This window comes from Phaethon lepturus, unplaced genomic scaffold, assembly GCF_000687285.1.
Source record: "Phaethon lepturus isolate BGI_N335 unplaced genomic scaffold, ASM68728v1 scaffold13469, whole genome shotgun sequence".
In the NCBI taxonomy this organism is placed as follows: domain Eukaryota; kingdom Metazoa; phylum Chordata; class Aves; order Phaethontiformes; family Phaethontidae; genus Phaethon; species Phaethon lepturus.
This window is the reverse complement of record NW_010564244.1, coordinates 34,568-51,973: the sequence shown is the minus strand read 5'-3', so window position 1 is coordinate 51,973 and position 17,406 is coordinate 34,568. Positions and strand designations below refer to the sequence as shown.

The 17,406-nt window shown below is 38.1% G+C and overlaps 1 protein-coding gene across 1 annotated transcript; it reads left to right on the top strand.

The window, feature by feature from the left end:
* Positions 1-592: 592 nt before the first annotated feature.
* On the top strand, positions 593-16,948 carry CDYL (chromodomain protein, Y-like). The gene is made up of 7 exons (XM_010294818.1): positions 593-618; positions 2,290-2,300; positions 6,308-6,564; positions 7,165-7,337; positions 10,661-10,871; positions 15,594-15,737; positions 16,790-16,948. Exons 3-7 carry the CDS (start codon positions 6,322-6,324, stop codon positions 16,946-16,948), a joined length of 930 nt encoding a protein of 309 aa, XP_010293120.1. The 5' UTR covers positions 593-618; positions 2,290-2,300; positions 6,308-6,321.
* The last annotated feature ends 458 nt before the right edge of the window (positions 16,949-17,406 follow it).

Sequence of the window (17,406 nt, the reverse complement as noted above, 5' to 3'; positions counted from 1 at the left end):
GGTTGGCATTACAAGCTTATCTTTACCTAGGTGCTTATGCTCTGAGAAGGGAAGACATTCCAAAACAAAAATAATTAAATAGCCTGTAGCATATGTCCAATGCAACCAGTAATGCTGCAGTCTTCCTAACAGTATTGTTGTAAACATGAAAATATATTTGATGGATGCTGTAAGTAATCAAAGAAACAGAAGGAAAAAAAATTGCTACTATAGACGGTATTACTCTAGATGTGACATGGCAGCCAAGATAAAAATTGGTGTAGGATTGAAAAACTCTTAATCGAGTAGGGAGATATTACCAAGGAGATGTCTGTGTGTGTTTCTCTTCTCATGTTAATTTTGTCCACAACAACAGTGTCCTGTAAGAAAGATAGATTTTTATAGGAGCAATGTTTCAAAGTGGCATTTAAAATTAAGACCTATACAAAATATAAGGAAAAGAGGAATTAAGGGCATGAGAAAGTGGCGTGCTTTTTTTTTTTTTTTTTTCTTAAGGAATTGAAGATAGATATTGACAACCACCCCTGCCAGTAAACAGTCCGCTGCAGGACTGTTTACTGCTGAGTTGTAGTCACCTATGGCTGATGTTTCAGCAAGTACTGCCACAACAATTTGCCTGTTAGTCTGCTTAAAACTGACGTTCTTGGTGTATGGAAGGGTGACACGGGCAAAAACAACAGAAGGTGGCTGGAGAATAGCCAGTGGTTCCCTATGTAACTAATTCCTGGAAACAGAATCAAGAAGTGGTTCACTTTATTTGAAAAGATAAAGTTAGTGGACACACACACACACACACGCACGCATGCACCAGAAAGCGTTTTGAGGAGGTTCCCCTGCGGCTGGTGTTGAGCGGCGGTGACCAGCAGCCCCTAACTCGAAGTACAACCATTTCCCCACCCTTTTCCCCTCCCGGGTGCCTTTGGGGATGCCTGTTCTAATGCTGGGGTACGTGCAGGTCATTACTGGTAGCACAGCTGGTTTGGGTGCTGCATCAATATAACGACATATCCGGGAAGGGTGTAAGTAAAGTGTATCTTTCTTTCAGAAATGACCTATAGCTTCTGAACACTCTTTCAGAAACACCAAGCAAAACAGTATTTTAGGTGAAATGTACAATAAATTCAGGATTTTTTTTCTTTCTGCAAATATTTATAGTGATGTTTCAAAAGAAGCTGGAGCATTTTTTTGATTCCAAAATGTAAGTACTGTAAATACATAGACAAAAAATGGGCACATATCTGTCTTTTTTTAGAACCCTCATTTTAAATTTCTATAATCTGTGCCAATACACTGCAATTCTAAGAAATATTTGCTGTGTAATTGTTGAAGCAGACGTGGAAAAATTACTGAAAACTGTTAAATATTATGTTTGCATTGCAGTATCACTGTCTAGGGTTGGTGTCTCTTGTGAAATATTTGATGTAGTGCAGAGTTAAGACTGGAAAAGCTTAACAGTGTTTACAGTTAGAGCTTGCTAGTACATATGAACGTGTAGCAAAACACTACTGTTTGTAGGCAAAAAAAGAGAACATGAGGCAAACTGCACTGGACAACTGGTATGAAGTCTTGCGGATTATATACAGGGGACTATAAAGCAGTGAGAGTATAGAAGGGACTTTGGAAAAAATACAACTTGTAGCACTGATTTAATTTTTTATTTATTTTTTTCCCCTCAGTCTGTTTTGAAGATAATATTTTTCCCTCTCTGGTACTTGAGTTGTAATCAGCTACAGTTACAGTGTTCTTTTTGCAGTTAACACTTTAAGAAATTGTTGGTGTTTGTTCATTTGCTTACTCAGGGGGGATGCTTCTTATTAACCATTCTGTCGCTTAGCGTAGGTGAGGATGTGGTTGGCGCGTGAGGGCACAGGAAAGGCGTGAGGGTCCCTGAAGCTCCTTGGGAGCACGGCTGACATACATGAAAATACTGAGTGATTTCATGATTAAACTGAGAGATTGCTTTCGGCGCAGATGAATGCCAAGCAACGAGGAGAGGACAAAACAGACTTTTACGCAAAACGATGCGTATAGCAAAACATAGAACCCTGCCTGGACAGTGACAGGTTCCTGACTGCGTGTTACTGCTCAGGAAAAGGGCATTGGGTTTGTTTTGGGTAGTTTTCTGCAAACACCTGCTTAGTGCTAGTTTAAAAAAAAAAATAAATAGCTAGAAATAATTGTGGAAAAGAAATAGAGGATGAAAGGGAAGGCTCGAATATGCCACGTTATAAGTCCCCATCTTGAATGCTCTATGCCATCTTGTTCCAAGATTTAGTACAAGAGGAAGAGGCATGGAGAAGGTGTGGGCTGGCTTCTGGAAGAAGAAAGGGTAAATAAGATTGGGACTAATCAATCTGGAGAAGGGATGTGATGAAGGGGATGAAGAAAGTAAAGATGTATGTTGCAGAACTTAAATGCAAAAAGATACTTTGGAAGACAAAACCAGAGTGGTTTCAATAGTAAATTGGACACTCCCATGAGGAGTACGGATTTAATTATATGGGTTTGGGTGCATCCTCTGGTTCTGGGCATGCAAATTTTAGGAATCCCTAAATTTCTTGTTGCTGGAGTTGGGGAAAATACCCAGACAGCATTGTTCACAGCTCCCCATCTTCTACTTGTTCCTTAGATAGCTGTGCTAAGCCTTTCAGAAACAGCATACTCGGTCAGACAAACCTTTGAATTGACTACTGGCTCTAGTACGTACCTGCTGGAAAAGAAGTGTGCGGAAGAGGCTTGGCTATCGCTAGAGCACCTCTTCGGATGCGTCCCCAGGGTTGTTGCAGGGAGGGGAGTGTTTGTGCTCAAGGCTGGCTGTGTAAGCTAAACTGAACTTCTCCCTCTCAGGAGAGGTGGCTTTTTTCTCTCTTTTGCCAGTGAAATGGGGATGGTGATACCTTGCTGTTCTTCTCCTTTTCCAACTTCTGTATTTTGTGTCTGTCTTCCTTTTGAATAAGACCAGTTCCTTTCTTATCTGTTGCCCATAGCTGCTTTTTTTTTTCCCCTCTAAGAGCAGCTGCATGAAAATGGTGACTGTTATCAGGTTTTGATCAGCAGCTGTAAAACCAAGGACTCCTCTTAATTTCCTTCTGCATCTGTATGGTGAAGCTTTGCAGCAGTAGTATGCCCTCACCTCTGAGAAGATCACATTACATTAATTAACAGTTTGCAGTCGGAAGGGTTTTTTGTAACTATAAGAGCTCTTTGTTTACCTCTTAAACAAACATAGTTCTGCATTAGTTGACATCCAGGGTAAATTGTCTTTTTTCCAAGCCCTTGTTGGTTTTGGAAGGCTCAGTTTGAAGGGAGCGGGCTGTGGTGTTTTGTTTGTCTTCGATACACTATCTCCATTAACTTATTAAAATGCAGAACTGCTTTTGGTGTGTTAGGAAATCTATATTTTAAAATTGTAAAATATAACTGTAATTAACCTGAAAATAAGTAACCTCAATGCAAAATTTTCATGTGAGGAAATCAATGGCCATACAGTTGCCATCTCTGGTACTTTTTTTAATTTTCATCCTCATTTGCTGCAACACGTCTGCAAGACTGTCCAGTGATGTAACCTTTGCCTGTTATTTTTTTATATATATATAAAAAAAATAACGTACTGCTTTACATCTCTGAGTTGTCTCTTCACTTTTGAGGACTGAACGCCAAAAGAAAATGCTATGCTTTAAGGTGTAGAAGGTCACAAACTTACAGCGATAATGACAAACACTAACGAACGTATTTTAACTCTGTCGGTGCTGTTTTCTGATCCCTACCAGCTGCCAAATCTCCCTGCGCAGAGGTGCGGTTTCTAAAGCCAATGGGGTTTTGATTCCAGTCTAAGGATCCTAAAAGTGTGTTTACAAGGTTGGATGTAGGAGACATCTTGCACTGAACTGCAGCTGTCCCTTGTTTGTGGTTTGAAACTGCAACTTTTGAGGAGTGCAGGGAGAGTTTATATCAAAACTCAGGAGGTTTCTTGCCAATTCAATAAGCATGAAAAGTGGCGTGTGGTGGTTACGGCTTGGTGGGTCTTGCCGAAAGTTTTGTGGCTCTTGCATTTCACAAGTAATTTTCTGGTATTTGAGTACGTCTTTGGAAGTATGAGTCGTGGGAAAAGATCTACTTAAAGCTCTTACACAAGTTTACTGACTTCTTTTGGCTTAGTCTAGTCTATTGTACTCTCTTGGGTCTCCACTTTTTTCACTATGGCTAGAAAAAAAGCCATAAAATCTTATATCAGTCTTTAGAAATCAGAGGTGATTTCAGTTGTTTTAATTTACCTTTCCTATGGAAAAACAAACCACTGTGGCCAGGGATACCATTTCGTCTTCTGTTGCTAATGAAATATGGGGCAACAGTGATGTTCCTGCAAATTCCCTTTGAAGGGACCTCTTTAAAAGGAATTTAATCAACATAGTGTGGTTTACAAGGAAAAAGTATCAAAAGTGTCCCTTATCAATTTTGTATTTGGTATGCATCACATTTGCATTTATTCTGCTGAAACAAAAAAAAAGGTATTTGATAAGCCATGAAACATTTATGAATAAATGTGAAACTTCTGTGACAATATAAAACATCAGTTTTCAATTTCATTTTGTTCACTTCTGTTGTCTCTGAGAGTGATCACAAACTGAATTCAGTTTCTTACTCTTCACTTTAAGCACTTGAAAAATCTTGCCATCTTTAACTTCTTCACAAAAAGTGATATGGAAAGAGGATTAAATCATTAATACAAGAAGACAGACTTTAAAAAGTAAAAAAACATTATTGTGTAGCTCCTTTCACAGACAACTTGCCTCATTAATCATAACAGATTTATAATCAAAGATTGATTTATTTTAAAATATTTGATATAAAGACTTCACCTATATCTGAAGGCAGTTTTTGAAATACAAGTAGAAAAGTGTATAATATTCTAAATTTTAATTTTTTTAGTCTTTCTCTTAATATCTCTTATACTTCATACAGGTCAAAGTAAGCAATGTTCAAATATAGTTAAAATGTGGAGATATAGGATATTCCAGTTATTTAGGTGAGCCTGTTTAGTGTCTTCAATGGCCCCACAAGTGTTTGAAGTATCTTGGTTTTAAAAAAAACAAATAAAATCATAGCATTGGGTATTATTAGAACTGTAAAGATAGAGCTTCTTCAGAAAGATAATGACGAATTAAGCAAGATCCATCAATGGCATTTAAATAACAACTTACTTGTATGTGTTTAAGACAGCACACGCATGGATGTTCTGAAGGACTTGTTTGTGAGAGAAGGGCTGAGCGTTTCCAGCCGACTGTAACGAAGTCTCAGACCTCAGTTTTCAGGAAAAAGCTTTCAAAACTTTCCTATCTTGGCCTATAACACATTTTTCCAACACTGTAACCCTGCTGTTGCCTCCCCCCACACATACTCCATTACTTTAATCTGACAAATTTTATGGACATTTTGTATGGAGACTTTAACATACAGAGGGATTATAGATCCAAGATGTTATCTTATTTTTCTCTTCCAAATGCTAATTATTTGGTGTTATGTTGCTAATGTGGAGTACAGAAAAACCTGTTCCTTCTGTGTCATGAGGAATGGCCTGTTTACTTTCATACCTTCAAATTATGTTTAGTTAAGTGACTGGGAACAAGACCAGAAAGAAATAATGCTCTATTTGCCAATTCTAATAGCAAAAATTGTTTAGACTTGAGAAATATCTCATTGTCTATGAATCCATTAAAATATCCATCACTGCATGGGTCTTGTTTCCTCTCACAGAAATACAGTCTGTATTTCTTCATTTCCATTTTCCTTTTAAAGTCTATTATTCTTTATATGATCTTGTCACTTGAAGTTCTTTATTTGGCTTATTGTAAGTGTAATTTTCTTCTGTATGTTAACTTCTCCTGGTGTTTGAAACAAAAGGTTTCTGCTTTCTCTTTGCAATCTTGATGCTGTTAGATGACTTAAAAGATGTTGGAAAGGGAGAAAGCAGAGCGTTAACCCACTGAAGTGCATTGGTATTAGGAAAGTTAAATAAACCTTTCCCATCCTTCTAAAAATAAGTATATGATGATTGATCTGTTTGGCTTGTTTAAAATGTATTTTGTCACAACTGTAAAATGAATTTATTGGATCCCTTTGTCACTTTAATTTTGCTCTGTGCACAGTGTCTATATCTGTAACATTTCAGTAACTTCCAGGGGACTGAGTTTCACATTTACTGTGTGTTCTTAATATGACTAGCGTGTTTTCATGCTAATAGGGATTTTGAAACTGCTGAGCTAATAAAACGTAATTAAGAGAATGTTATTGTTTAAACTATTTCCAGGTACATCCACCTTCATGGAGGCATTAGCAGCCAATGGTACAACCAACATACAGACATCTGTAACAGGAGTGACAGCCAGCAAACGAAGGTTTATTGATGACAGGAGAGATCAACCTTTTGATAAAAGGCTACGTTTCAGCGTGAGACAAACGGAGAGTGCATACCGGTACAGAGACATTGTTGTCAGGAAACAAGATGGATTCACTCACATTTTGCTCTCAACAAAATCATCTGAAAATAATTCACTAAATCCAGAGGTCAGAACAATTCTGATTTTGGGCGGGGGGGGAAGGGTGCTTGGGGGAATTTTAAGTCATTGCCTCATTTATGCCTCTTATTCAGGCACACATGTACACAAAACAAGGCTCAGGCTGTTGTTTGCAAGATGTTAAACATACAACTGACTTCAAGTGTACTTAAGTTGTGTTCAAGGACTATCTTATCTGAACATGTAGATATACTGTCTTCTGTAAGACGTGTCGATTTACAAAGTGCAACTTGAAACAAGCTTTAGCCCGAATTAAAGTTCTTTTTTTCTGAACTGGTTGCATATGCCATCTGCTGTCCAAATTACAGAAATGCTGAATGAGTGCTTTCGTTGCAGATAACATCTAATACATCTTTTCTTAATGATTTCATTATTTTAGTCTAATTACATTTTTGAAATTCAAAGCTTCTAATACTTTTTTTACTTTCTTATTTTTGGATAATGAAAAAAGTTAACTTTTCTAGCATGATGGTTGAGTGGATCCTAAGGAAAAAATTTAAAATGTCAAAGATCTCGTGGAGGGAGGAGAACAGTATGCTACTTTTTAATGGTGGAATAAAAAGATTCTAATGAGTTTTTGTCTTTTCAGGTAATGAAGGAAGTCCAAAGTGCACTGAACACAGCAGCTGCAGATGACAGTAAACTTGTGCTGTTCAGTGCAGTTGGTAGCATTTTCTGCTGTGGTCTTGATTTTATTTATTTTATACGACGTTTAACAGACGATAGAAAAAAGGAAAGCACTAAGATGGCAGAAGCTATTAGGTATGTAAGATTGTCTTCAGTCATGTGAGTGGGTATTCATCATGTAGTCTGGCTTGTTTTATCTTTTTTATTTCAGAAGTCTCTAATTCAACACGAACTCAGACACATTCACCTGTTATGTGATATAGTGTGCAGCACTTCTTTATACTCCCTGTCCCTTTCTATTTGGGTTGTCATTTCATGCATCACTATTTTTACTACTAAAATTTAACTTATGAAGACTGGTAGTATGGTAATACTCCTCCAGTTGAGACCAATTTTAAAAGGCTTAAACAACCATAGGGTTTCAGGAAAACAAATTTAACACACACAAGATGTGGATTGAATGAGTAACTTACTATAGTACATTCAGACCAGTGGAATGATGGATGTTTTAGAGGACTAGATTAATAATACTAGCGACCATAATCCCAATGCTAGGTACCAAACTTTTGTTTAAACAAAATGAGCTGAACTACTACAAACTAGGAGAATATATATGGAAAAAAGTGGATCTTAGAGATATGTTTTAACAGTACAAACAAGTAGCTTCTCATCTGAACACCAGTTTTGAGGACGTGGGCTCTTGTATGCTTCCAGAGTGTCTATATTCCTTCAGAGACCTATGTTCTGTTGTCGTTATCAATATTCATGTCCCTAAAAAAGGCCTCGTAACATGTGAAGCCTGTTTCACTGGAGGCACCGTTGCCTTATAGAGGTGATAGTAGTGAGGTTTTTTTCCAAAGGAAATTTTTCAATCGTTCTGTGTAAAAGTTGCTCATGCAGTTACTTCAGATGCAGCCAGGGGACGGAGGCTCTTAACACCAAGTTTCTGTCACTAGTTTAATTCAGGCCTTTTCAGAAGCCAGATTTGTCACCTATTAGTCATTGTTAATAAAATGGATAAAGGTAATTTGATCTGCCCCTTCAAATATAATAATGGTATTTTTCATATATATGCTAGAGATGGTAATATTGAGACATGATTAAAATTATCTTAAGTCCCTGGATGGGATGTTTGTGTGATGGCTTGCATAAGACTGTTCCAGGAATTTTTTTGCATTCATCTATTTCTGTTCACTAGAATGAGTGAAGCAGCAGCATGATAACCTTTAGTGATGGATGCAATGTAGTACAAATGTCCTGTTTCACAGAAATATAAAAACAAGCAATGCAGATAAAGACGAAACTTTAAAATTACCACTCAGTCCCCTTTTTAAAAAATTTTGATTAAGAATCCCATATTTCAGCATCTAATACTGGAATGAAAAATCGTCTGTCATTGAGAGCAAAGGAGTGCTTTACAAGTGCTGACAACTGTATGTTATATATTGTATTCAAATCAGAATTTGTCAAGTACTTGAAGTAAATATGGACAACCCCTTCACTATATGTTGTTGCTATTAACTGAGAGATGTCTGCGCCTCAACTTCGAGGTTTTAGAAGTCTCTACTTGGTCAAATGTGTGTGTGCACACACATGTATGTACACACACGCTTACTTTTCCCCAAGAGGCTGTTGAAGGTATTTACTGTTTGAGAACAGAGAAGTATGTATGCTTTGTGGGTGCTGGAATGAATTGTCATTTTGTGTTGATAACGAGGATGAGAGTATGCATTTGTGACTTAATAGCATAGCACCCATACCATTATGGCCAACCAAGAGAGGGATGAGGAGGGGGAAGTTTACAGGTGTGAGGCATGTGATAACAGAGCTCTACTATTCGTGGCTTGTTCATAATTTAAAAAGGCAGATTTATTTCTTAAGAAAAGCTCTCTCCCTGAAGTCCAGAAATATTCCTTAAGGAAACTCACTAATGCTTTGCCGATCTTCACTTATACCTATATACCTTGTACCTTCACTTAAAACTATGGGTAGATATCTTGTACATAAACACAGTGATGACCAAGCAGTGCTGTAACCACAGTTTTGGTGCCCAGAGGTGAGGTGCAACTGCAGCCTCATCTGAGAGGGCTGTGAGGCATGTGAATGTACCACAAGCACCATATCAGCTGCTGCTTAGGAGGGGTGTTAAATCCGCATCTGCCCAATTACTGTGCTTTGTTGGGCTGGGAGAAATGCGAGGCTTTCACAGAATAAGAGAACAGTTGAGGTTGGAAGGGACCTTTGGAGGTCATCTTGTTCAGCCTGCCCCTGCTCAAGCAGGGTCACCTAGAGGAAGCTGCCCAGAACCATGTCCAGGCAGGGTTTTTGAATATCTCCAAGGATGGAGAGTCCATGACCTTGCTGGCCACCAGTCACCCTTACAGTAAGAAAGTGTTTGCTGGTGTTCAGAGGGAACCTCCTGTGTTTCAGTTTGTGCCCATTGCCTCTGGTCCTATCACTGGGCACTACTGGAAAGAGCCTGGCTCCATCCTCTTTGCATCTTCCCTTCGGTTGTTTATACACATTGACGAGACTGAGATCCCCCTGAGCCTTCTCTTCTCCAGGCTGAACAGCCCCAGCTCTCTCAGCCTTTCCTCACATGAGAGATGCTCCAGTCCCATAGTCATCTTGGTGGCCCTTTGCTAGACCATATTCAGTAGCTCCACATCTCTCTTTCACTGGGGAGCCCATAACTGGACACCAGTGCTGAGCAGAGGAGAAGGATCACCTCCCACAACCTGCTGGCAATGTTCCACCTAATGCAGCCCAGGATACTGTTAGTCGTCTTTGTCACAAGGGCATATTGCTGGCTCAAGTCAACTTGGTGCCCACCAGGACCCCTAGGTCCTTTTCTGCCAAGCTGCTTTCCAGTTTGGCTTCCAGCATATACTAGTATCTGGGGTTGTTCTTCCCAGGGTGCAGGACTTTGCACTTCCCCTTGTGGAACTGCATGAGGTTCCTGTCAGCCCATTTCTGCAGCCAGTCAAGGTCCATCTGGATGGGCAGCACGACCCTCTAGTGTATCATCGCAGTATCATCAGCAAACTTGCCAAGGGTACACTCTGCCCCATCACACAGATGATGAATGAACACCCCCCTGGGGTGCAACACTAATTACTGGCCTCCAACTAGACTTTGTGCTACTGATCACCACCCTCTGGGCCAGCCATTCCGACATTTTTCAGTCCACCTCACCGTCTGCTCATCCAGCTCATACATCAACAGCTTGTCTATGAGAGTCTTACGGGAGACAGTGCTGAAAGCCTCACTCTGAAGTGTAGGTAGACAACATCCACTGCTCTCCCCTCATCCCCCACGCTAGCCGCCTCACGGTGGAAGGTTATCAAGTTGGTTTTGAAAGTGATGTTACTGTGGAGATTAATTATTACCGAGTTTTGAAGGGCTGGTGTATTTACTCTCTATATATGTAGTGAGTGCATGTTTCTGTTTCTCTTCAGGAATTTTGTGAATACTTTTATTCAGTTTAAGAAGCCTATAATTGTAGCAGTTAATGGCCCAGCCATTGGACTTGGAGCATCTATATTGCCTCTGTGTGACGTGGTTTGGGCTAACGAGAAGGCTTGGTTTCAGACACCATACACTACTTTTGGACAAAGTCCAGATGGATGTTCATCCCTTACATTCCCCCGGATAATGGGCCTGGCTTCTGTAAGTAGCTTGCAGGGTAGGGGCTGACAGCTTCACAATGCAGTTGTGATAATTTATCCAGAGTGGTTTCAAGACTTTACCTTTGTGTGTTGTCTTTATTTTTTCTTTCTCATGAAAACCTTTCATGAGAAACCAGTATTTATAGCTTCTCTGCTTCATGCTGTTACAACTTAGTCTTCACCTGCGTGCACAGAACAGAAAAGCAGGCACGGGACCTAATCCCAAGTCATGGGCACCCTTAACCCCGACGGTGGCACAAGGGTTACGTCCTGCATAGCAGGACACACCTTCCCTGCTGATGCCTTGTGAGGACCAGCCACCAGTGTCTTGCATTCAGGACAGCATGAGGGTGTAGCGGAGAACGGGCTGGTCTGCACCCAGTGTCGTTACATAGCACAGCACTGTGTCACCAGCTATTTAGCAGTCTCATGCTAGTATGCAACATAAGTAATTCAGCTTTCATGCACTCGTTGCTCTCAAGAAGTCATGTCGAACTTCCCCACTTTGTAGATATCTGCTGATGTTTAACACTAGTCTGTTATGCAAGAAATACTTTGTGTGAAGGAACTGGGTTTTTTTTTTCCAGTCTTGCACTTGATCTACAGTACTGCTGGATTGAAAAAAAAAAAAACAAAACAAAACAAAAACCAACCAACAAAAAAAAAAAAAAAAAAACACACCACACCAAAAAAGCAACACTGTTGCTGAAAACATAAGCCATGTATTACTTGGTATCCTTTTTCTGGCTTTCCAATTAGATGAAAGACTCAAATGTAACAAAAAGCTATCTTAAAAATCTCTTCCTTACATTATATTCATGTTGCTTACTATTTGTTGTGCTGTGTTCTTTGAAAACTGTTAGACCTATGTCCCATTCCAATCTGAAGTTTAATAGTAACAGTATGAAACAAGTACTTATAGTTACGCCTGTTTTTTGTAAATTACTGTTTATTATAAAAGCCATTTTTTCCCCGTAGGTATTTATTGTTTTTAAAAATACAGATTTTGATATACTAAAAGCATCAGTTTGAACAGATCTAATGACTAATTTAATGTGATGTCTGGATTTAGTTATTAGAAGGGAACAGAAAAGGTAACTGAAATAGATTAACAGCTATAAAAGTATCTTTAATATCTTGGCATGTTTCAAACTACTGATTGTTCCTTTCCCTTTTTATTTGGCCATCCATCCATTCATCCATCCATTCCATCCATTCCCGTCCTTTAGAGACTTGTGGTTGTTACTTCTTGTTTCTTTAGAAGTTGTACCAAAAAACACAAGAAGCTCTTCCCTAGTATGTTCTTTCATATGTGTTTGTGAATGCTCTCATTTTTCAATATGAAGACTTAAATCAAAAGCTTCCAGTGATAACTCCTCCACAATATTCAGTGTAAAAGGCGGTGGGGGGAAAAGTCTACTGCTTTCCTACTATCCTTGACCCTCTGCAGTACAGCAATGTCAATGCTGTACGGGACAAAGTTGAACTTCAAGCAGCAGATTCTGTGGATATATTCAGAATCTATACTGAAAACTTTGATAAAGTAGCATGCTCCCCACCTATAAAAGGGAGAGAGAAGTCAGCAGAAAGAAGAGACACTATGAGTGAGATGAGAAACATTCAGGGGGAAAAGATTAAAATACTGTTCAAAACAAAGAATTAAGGCCTCTGTATGCATCATAAAATTTCCTACGTATGTATTAATTCAGCAATATTAGTCCCACACTTAACCCTCGTGAGTCACAATTCAGTGCATTCTTTTTATTATCAGCAGTAAAAATTTTCAATTGCAAGATTGTTGGATGTATCCTCCCTACTGAGTCAGTCTTGGCCAGTTAGCAGGTCTGGTGTGGAGGGTTTGTTTTTCCTACAGAACATGTTCAACAGAAGTCATTTTTACAGGAAATCTGAAGCCCAGACCTTGGGATTCAAAATTGATACTGTACTGGAAATACCAAGAATTTTAGAAGGATTCAATTTTGGTTTTGATATTTGAAAATAATTTGTAATATAAATTAAGGTGATGTCTGTTTGGGGAGATAAGTTACTGTGTCTCTGCTGTGGAGTTCTTGGTCTGGTTTCTGGTCCTGGATATAAAGCACAGGATATAAAGCATGGTCAAGCTTTACATGCCAGGTTTCCCTGTCAGTATCCAGCATGCTTAGCAGTATTTCTTATGCTCTTCTGTCAGTCACGAGGGATATGGGTTTCCATAGGGCCTGTAGTCCACATCACAGCCAGGGTCTTGAGTGTTACAGAGACCAGCTGCCTCCTGATTGTAGTGCGAAAGAGTTGAGGTGCTCCATGGCAGCTAGCACCTGTGGGCTTGCGCGAAAGGTTCCCCGTGAGCCTCAGAGCACTCGCTGTAAAAGAGAGACCAGAGGCCGTCCCAGTGAAGTTCCTCTCTGGAAAGAGAAAGACAGACCAAGTGGAAAATGAAGGTGGTTGATAAGAATCTTATATTAATGAAATATTTTTATCATCCTCACTTTATTCCTGTATTATATTTCTTGGAAAGTAACTACCAAGTGTGTTAATTTTCACAGCAGATGCAAGGCATCGTTATTTGATTAAAACTTGTTTATAGTGGGTCTCTGGCATATGCTGTGTATAGATCAAAAGTGAAGATGCCCGAGTGAAACATTCCACTTCAAAACCTGTCAACTGAGAACACTAATGGGAGTGCTCATTTCATGTGAGGTTTTCAGCTAATGCTGTGTTACAGCTGGTAGAAATGAGATAACTGCAGCATTAGCATATGTGGTTTTCATGTTCGGGAGAACTTAGCAGTTGTTACTGAGTTCTGGGGCGGGGGGGGGTTGATTATTAAGGTTTTCTAGCATTTATTTTTGTTACCAAAGATACATGTGAAGAATATGACACCTGACCAGCTGACTGACTTAAACTTCTGACTTTACTAACTCCTGGTTAGACTGACTTCATATTTTGTTCTTTGATAATAAATGTTAAGTATCTTTTTAAATTATTTTGGAAGAATTTTTTTCCCCCATATCTCCTTAGGAAAATGGTTCCTGGTTTTAGACAAACTTGTGGTTTTTTTGGCTAGCATTTGAGGTTAGTATCTGGAAAATTAGAAGGCAGAGTTGTGATAGTTAATGAACCTTGTAGATTTGATTTTGCTTTCACAGCAGGTAGAATAATAGGGGTATATAATTTGCAGCTTTATTTTTAGGCTTGTTTTTTTAAAAACTACTATATATGTGAACCACAACTTTTCATATTAACTTAGGACAGATGTGCTGATAATAAATAAACCTAGGAAACATCTCTCTTTTTACATGCCTAATGGTCAACCAAACTGCCAGTAGTAGTTCATTACAAAGGAGCAAGCAGTAGACCTCTCAGTTTTCAAATTTCTTCATGAGTAAAATGGCAATACAAGGAACATTACCTACAGTAATTAGATAACTTGAGAACCTGAACTGAAGGTTGTTGTAATAATTACTAAAATTTCCAGTATTGGAGAACATTAAAAAAACTCAGAATTTTGTCCTCAGAAAACCTGTTGCGTTTGGGTGTTTTATAACAGCCTTATTTCCCACATTCAAAGAGTCCAATGATGTCTTTGTTGCATTTTCAATGTAAATTAGTCATTGAGAAACAGTAAAACTTTTTTTTTTGAGGTTTACAATTACTCTTTTTAATCTTCATTGGTTTGTTTTCGTGCAGGTGCAAACAAAAAGTTTATCTATGTAAGAAAGGTAGAATTAAAGCGTAAGCATAAACAGTGTTGGGATGAAGTTTTAATGGGGAAGCTAACAAATAGTGAAGCGTATGATAACAGGAAATCAAAAAATTTTACAGAGCTATAGATCGCCTAATTGCATAGAATGTAATCCTCAATACCTTTAAACTATGTGTACAAGATCTTTTAAACTCTGGCTTGTGTGAGGTTTTTTAATAAGACTGCTAAATCAGCTTTTGAAAGGATTTATCAGCTCAATATTGAACTCCTGAATCAAACGGGAATGTTTATTTTCTATGAGTTTGATCAGAAATTGGAATATATCTTGATAACTTCAGTAGGTTTTAGAGGTCAAACTCTGTAAGATAATTCAGCCATTTTAAACGTTGCATCATAAGTGAAATACTGCTGAAGACTTTTGAGAAGTGCCAAAAATAAACCATATATTTAGGTTTCAAACACTTTCAGTACTAAAAAACTTTTTATTTGCAAAATATTTAACTGTTCTTTTCTACCAAGGCTGGCAGTGCCCAAGAGGTCTACTACCAAAACTGGGTTAGCTTTATAATTTACAGATAACGTAGATTTTTAGGAAAGATTTCACTGCTGCAACTAGCATTATTATAAAGGGCAAGCTGATGTATTCATTGCTGTTTTACAGACCTGCCAGGCATTATTACCTGTTACCATGTATACAGTTAATCAAGTCAGCAATACTGCAAAAAAAGCTAGAGCTAATGAATATCCATGAATGGGAAATGACAAAAGACATTTTCACATTTAATCCTTAATCATAGGGACCTCTGTATTTTTTATAACTACTGATGTAGTATAGTGAAAAACATTGACAAGCTATCTGTAGGCAAATCTTTTTCTTTATTAATTAAAAGTTGGAAGAGCTATAATAAAACTAGTTCAAATAGTGCAGGCATTTTCCTTATTTGTTTTGAACATTTTTCCTTTAATGAGTTTTGTCTCATTACATTTCATACCAGAAGTAACTTTTTATCCCTTCAGGCCAATGAAATGTTGTTCAGTGGAAGGAAGCTGACTGCACAGGAAGCTTGTGCCAAAGGACTCGTCTCTCAAGTGTTTTGGCCGGGAACATTCACACAAGAAGTAATGGTTCGAATTAAGGAACTTGTCACATGTAATGCAGTTGTAAGTTTCCTTGATTTTCTTACAATACATGTTTATGATTAGATTAATAAGACTTAGACTACATCATTATGTCCTTCTAAAAAAAGACCTTTTTCATGAAACAAGGACTGCATTTTAGTATAGCAGTGTCCTTTAACACATTGTTATGTAGCTTTTTGTTTCTGGGTTTTTGAGGATTTTTTTTTTAAGTTTGCATCTGACTCTTCTTTATCATATGCCATAGTACATCGTGGCATAGTACATTGTGGTTAAGACCACTAAAACAGCATTGGGCTCTTTACAATATATTTTCGTTTTAACATAGTTGCGTAAGTCCGTCCAACTTACCTTGATTAACAGTGTAAACGGTTGCCCTAAGAACTGCACAGAAACACAGAAATCTCAAGTTGTAATTTACTGTCTCAAGTTGTAATTTAAATTACTAAGGAAATAAATGCAGTCTTTGACATTATGTTGAACTTACAGTTTTACGAGTAACACCTACCTAGTGCATTTGTGATTGAGTGCACTACCAGCAGTTGCACAAGATAGCTAAAACTACCAGTATTTGATGCTTTCTTACAAGAAGAGATGCAGAACAAATTAACTATGATCCAATTAAATGTTGGATTTTGAAACAGATTAATAGTTTTCCAAATGGAAAAGCAAACAAGATTTTTTTCAGTCTATTTTACACGCTAAAGAGATTCGAGGTCTGCCTGGTTATTAGAGCAGTTCTGGATAATAGAGTTATGATTAGCCTTCACCAAAATGGAGTTGGAGTTTTCTCTAGTTATCAGTATAAAACCATACATACATTCATAGTTACGATTGCAGGATTTTCATTATTTCTACATTTTTGTGAAATTGTAAATTGTGTTGGTACAGGGTAAAAGAAATCCTGTGTGATGCTATGAGAAATATTTCTTGGGGTCATAGCATGTCCATGAATTGACAAGCTTAAGTTCATAGTAAACTTCAAGCTTTGTCCATGTAAACCTGTAAGTGCACATGTTGCTCAGTTCTCATGTAGTACTAACCCAGCTCCTTTTTTTTTTTTATTTTTGGCCTAGGTACTTGAAGAATCCAAAGCTTTAGTACGTAGTATCATGAAGGTGGACTTAGAACAGGCAAATGAAAAGGAGTGTGAAGTTTTGAAGAAAATCTGGGGCTCCGCACAAGGGATGGACTCAATGTTAAAATATCTGCAGAAGAAAATTGATGAGTTCTGATGAGATGCCCATTGACACTGGAATTGTATTTCTTGGACATCAGGGCAAACAAAATATGCCCATTTTTAAAAAAAAACAAAACTATAAACTCACCCCTTGCTCAGCTTGGGAACAGGAGTGGACCCCCCTCCCCTTTTCATGTTAAAGGGTTTAAAAAGTACTGTATCACTTAAATTTGAACAGAACTCCTTTCTCCCTGATTGTTACATATAGATATATATACACACACACACAAAAGTGTGTGTGCATATATATGTCTCTTTTTTATATATATATATAAAAAATGTAATATGTGTGTGAGAGTGTGTATGTAGACACACACACACAAGCTAAAAAAATTATAGAGTGCACTACCAAACATCTCTTTAAAGGCTCTAGTTTTTGTTATCTTTGGCTAGTACTGTATCAAATAGAATGGATTAAAAAGTGAATGGTGTTGCATTATTTTCTGTGTGGCA

What these genes read in the sequence shown, in the direction of transcription:
- CDYL (XM_010294818.1), top strand. Translation starts at nt 6,322, where the DNA reads ATGGAGGCATTAGCAGCCAATGGTACAACCAACATACAGACATCTGTA. An exon ending in AAGATGGCAGAAGCTATTAG is followed by an intron (nt 7,338 to 10,660) that starts GTATGTAAGATT and finishes GTTTCTCTTCAG; the next exon opens with GAATTTTGTGAATACTTTTA. An exon ending in GGATAATGGGCCTGGCTTCT is followed by an intron (nt 10,872 to 15,593) that starts GTAAGTAGCTTG and finishes TTATCCCTTCAG; the next exon opens with GCCAATGAAATGTTGTTCAG.